Source organism: Myotis davidii, unplaced genomic scaffold (genome assembly GCF_000327345.1).
Source record: "Myotis davidii unplaced genomic scaffold, ASM32734v1 scaffold921, whole genome shotgun sequence".
Classification (NCBI taxonomy): Eukaryota; Metazoa; Chordata; class Mammalia; order Chiroptera; family Vespertilionidae; genus Myotis; species Myotis davidii.
Window position 1 is genome coordinate 134918 of NW_006291191.1, and position 1526 is coordinate 136443.

At 41.2% G+C, this 1526-nt stretch overlaps 1 protein-coding gene across 1 annotated transcript in view; it reads left to right on the forward strand.

Moving 5' to 3' along the window:
- The window catches only part of ADGRE1 (adhesion G protein-coupled receptor E1), a 49546-nt gene that overhangs the window by 2063 nt on the left and 45957 nt on the right, over positions 1–1526 (forward strand). The window contains exon 2 of the mRNA XM_006764327.2: positions 333–365. Coding sequence (XP_006764390.1) covers positions 333–365 — 33 coding nt within the window. The remainder of the gene's footprint in view (positions 1–332; positions 366–1526) is intronic.

Below are 1526 nucleotides of genomic sequence, written 5' to 3' on the forward strand. Positions count from 1 at the left end.
TCATGTCATAGGCTCTCCATCACTGGGTTAGAGCATCAGACTGTGGACTGAAGGGTCCCGGGTTGGATTCCAGTCAGGGGCACATGCCCAGGTTGTGGGCTCGATCCCCAGTAGGAGGTGTAAAGGAGGCAGCCGCTCGATGATTCTCTCTCAACATTGGTGTTTCTATCTCTCTCTTCTCTCCCTTCCTCCCTGAAATCAATAAAAATATATTAACAAAAAAAAGAGAAAGAAATCGTTGGCACTTAGGGAAACATGGGGACTGGCTGGGTGACAGGGTGCTTCCTGCCTGATTTCAGGTGCATCTAATGACCTCTTTCCTCTGTTTGCAGGTTGGCAGCCTTGGTCAACACAGGCGGATTTGGGTAAGAGACTCCCCCTGATTGAAGGCAGTTGGACCTTGGATAAGTGCCTCCGTCCCTCAGTTTTGCCATCTGATTAATGGGTGCTGTATGACCCTGTGTGATGGGATAGTTGTGAGGATTCAGACCCATGTGGAGCTGTTAAGAGGGGGCTCTGGAGTCACACTTCCTGGGTTTGAATCTTGGTCCCAGTGCCATGGGGACCTCAGGTATTTTAGTAAATTCCAGGGACTTCAATTTCCATGAAAGTGAAGGTAAGAGGAGTGACTCCCACAGAGGTTATTTATTTATTTAAACCTTGTTGCTTTATTTTGCACTTTTAAAATTCACAGAAAGATTCACAATATCTGCTTTCCCCTTTTGATCGCCAAGGCTTTATAAGACAGTGAAAATGTGATCACATCAATTGGGCATACTCACAAACAATGGACAATATACCAGCACATTTTTTTAATGCAGAACATTTTGCAAAATACACACTGGTACACATCAGAATTAATCTCTCCTAAAATTAGACTTTAAAGTTTAAAATCAAAAAAACACAGAGACAGATTTAACACAGACAAACCTACCAGAATAATGCTGGTGGCAAGCTTATTATAAACTGCTTTAAATGTTTAAATGTTATCTATTGAACCTGCATTTAAGTGCAGTTGTGAGTAAAAGGCCTATAATTAAATGAATTTCAAGAAAGTGAACAACTCTTTTGCCTCCATGCTAGCTTCTCAAGTTTATTTTTACTTATTTATTTATTTTTAAATAAATCTTTATTGTTCAGGTTATTACAGATGTTCCTCTTTTTCCCCCCATAGCTCCCCGCCACCTGGTTCCCGCCCCACCCCATGCCTTTATCCCCCACCACTGTCCTCATCCATAGGTGTAAGATTTTTGTCCAATTTCTTCCCGCACCCTTCACACCCCCTTCCCCCTGAGAATTACCAGTCCACTCCCTTTCTATGCCCCTGCTCCTATTATATTCACCAGATTATTCTGTTCATCAGATTTTTTTTATTGACTTAATTTTTAGATTCACTTGTTGATAGATGCATGTTTGTTGTTCATAATTTGTATCTTTACCTTTTCTTCTTCCTCTTCTTAAAGGATACCTTTCAGCATTTCATATAATACTGGTTTGGTGGTGATGAACTCCTTTGTGGAAGGGAT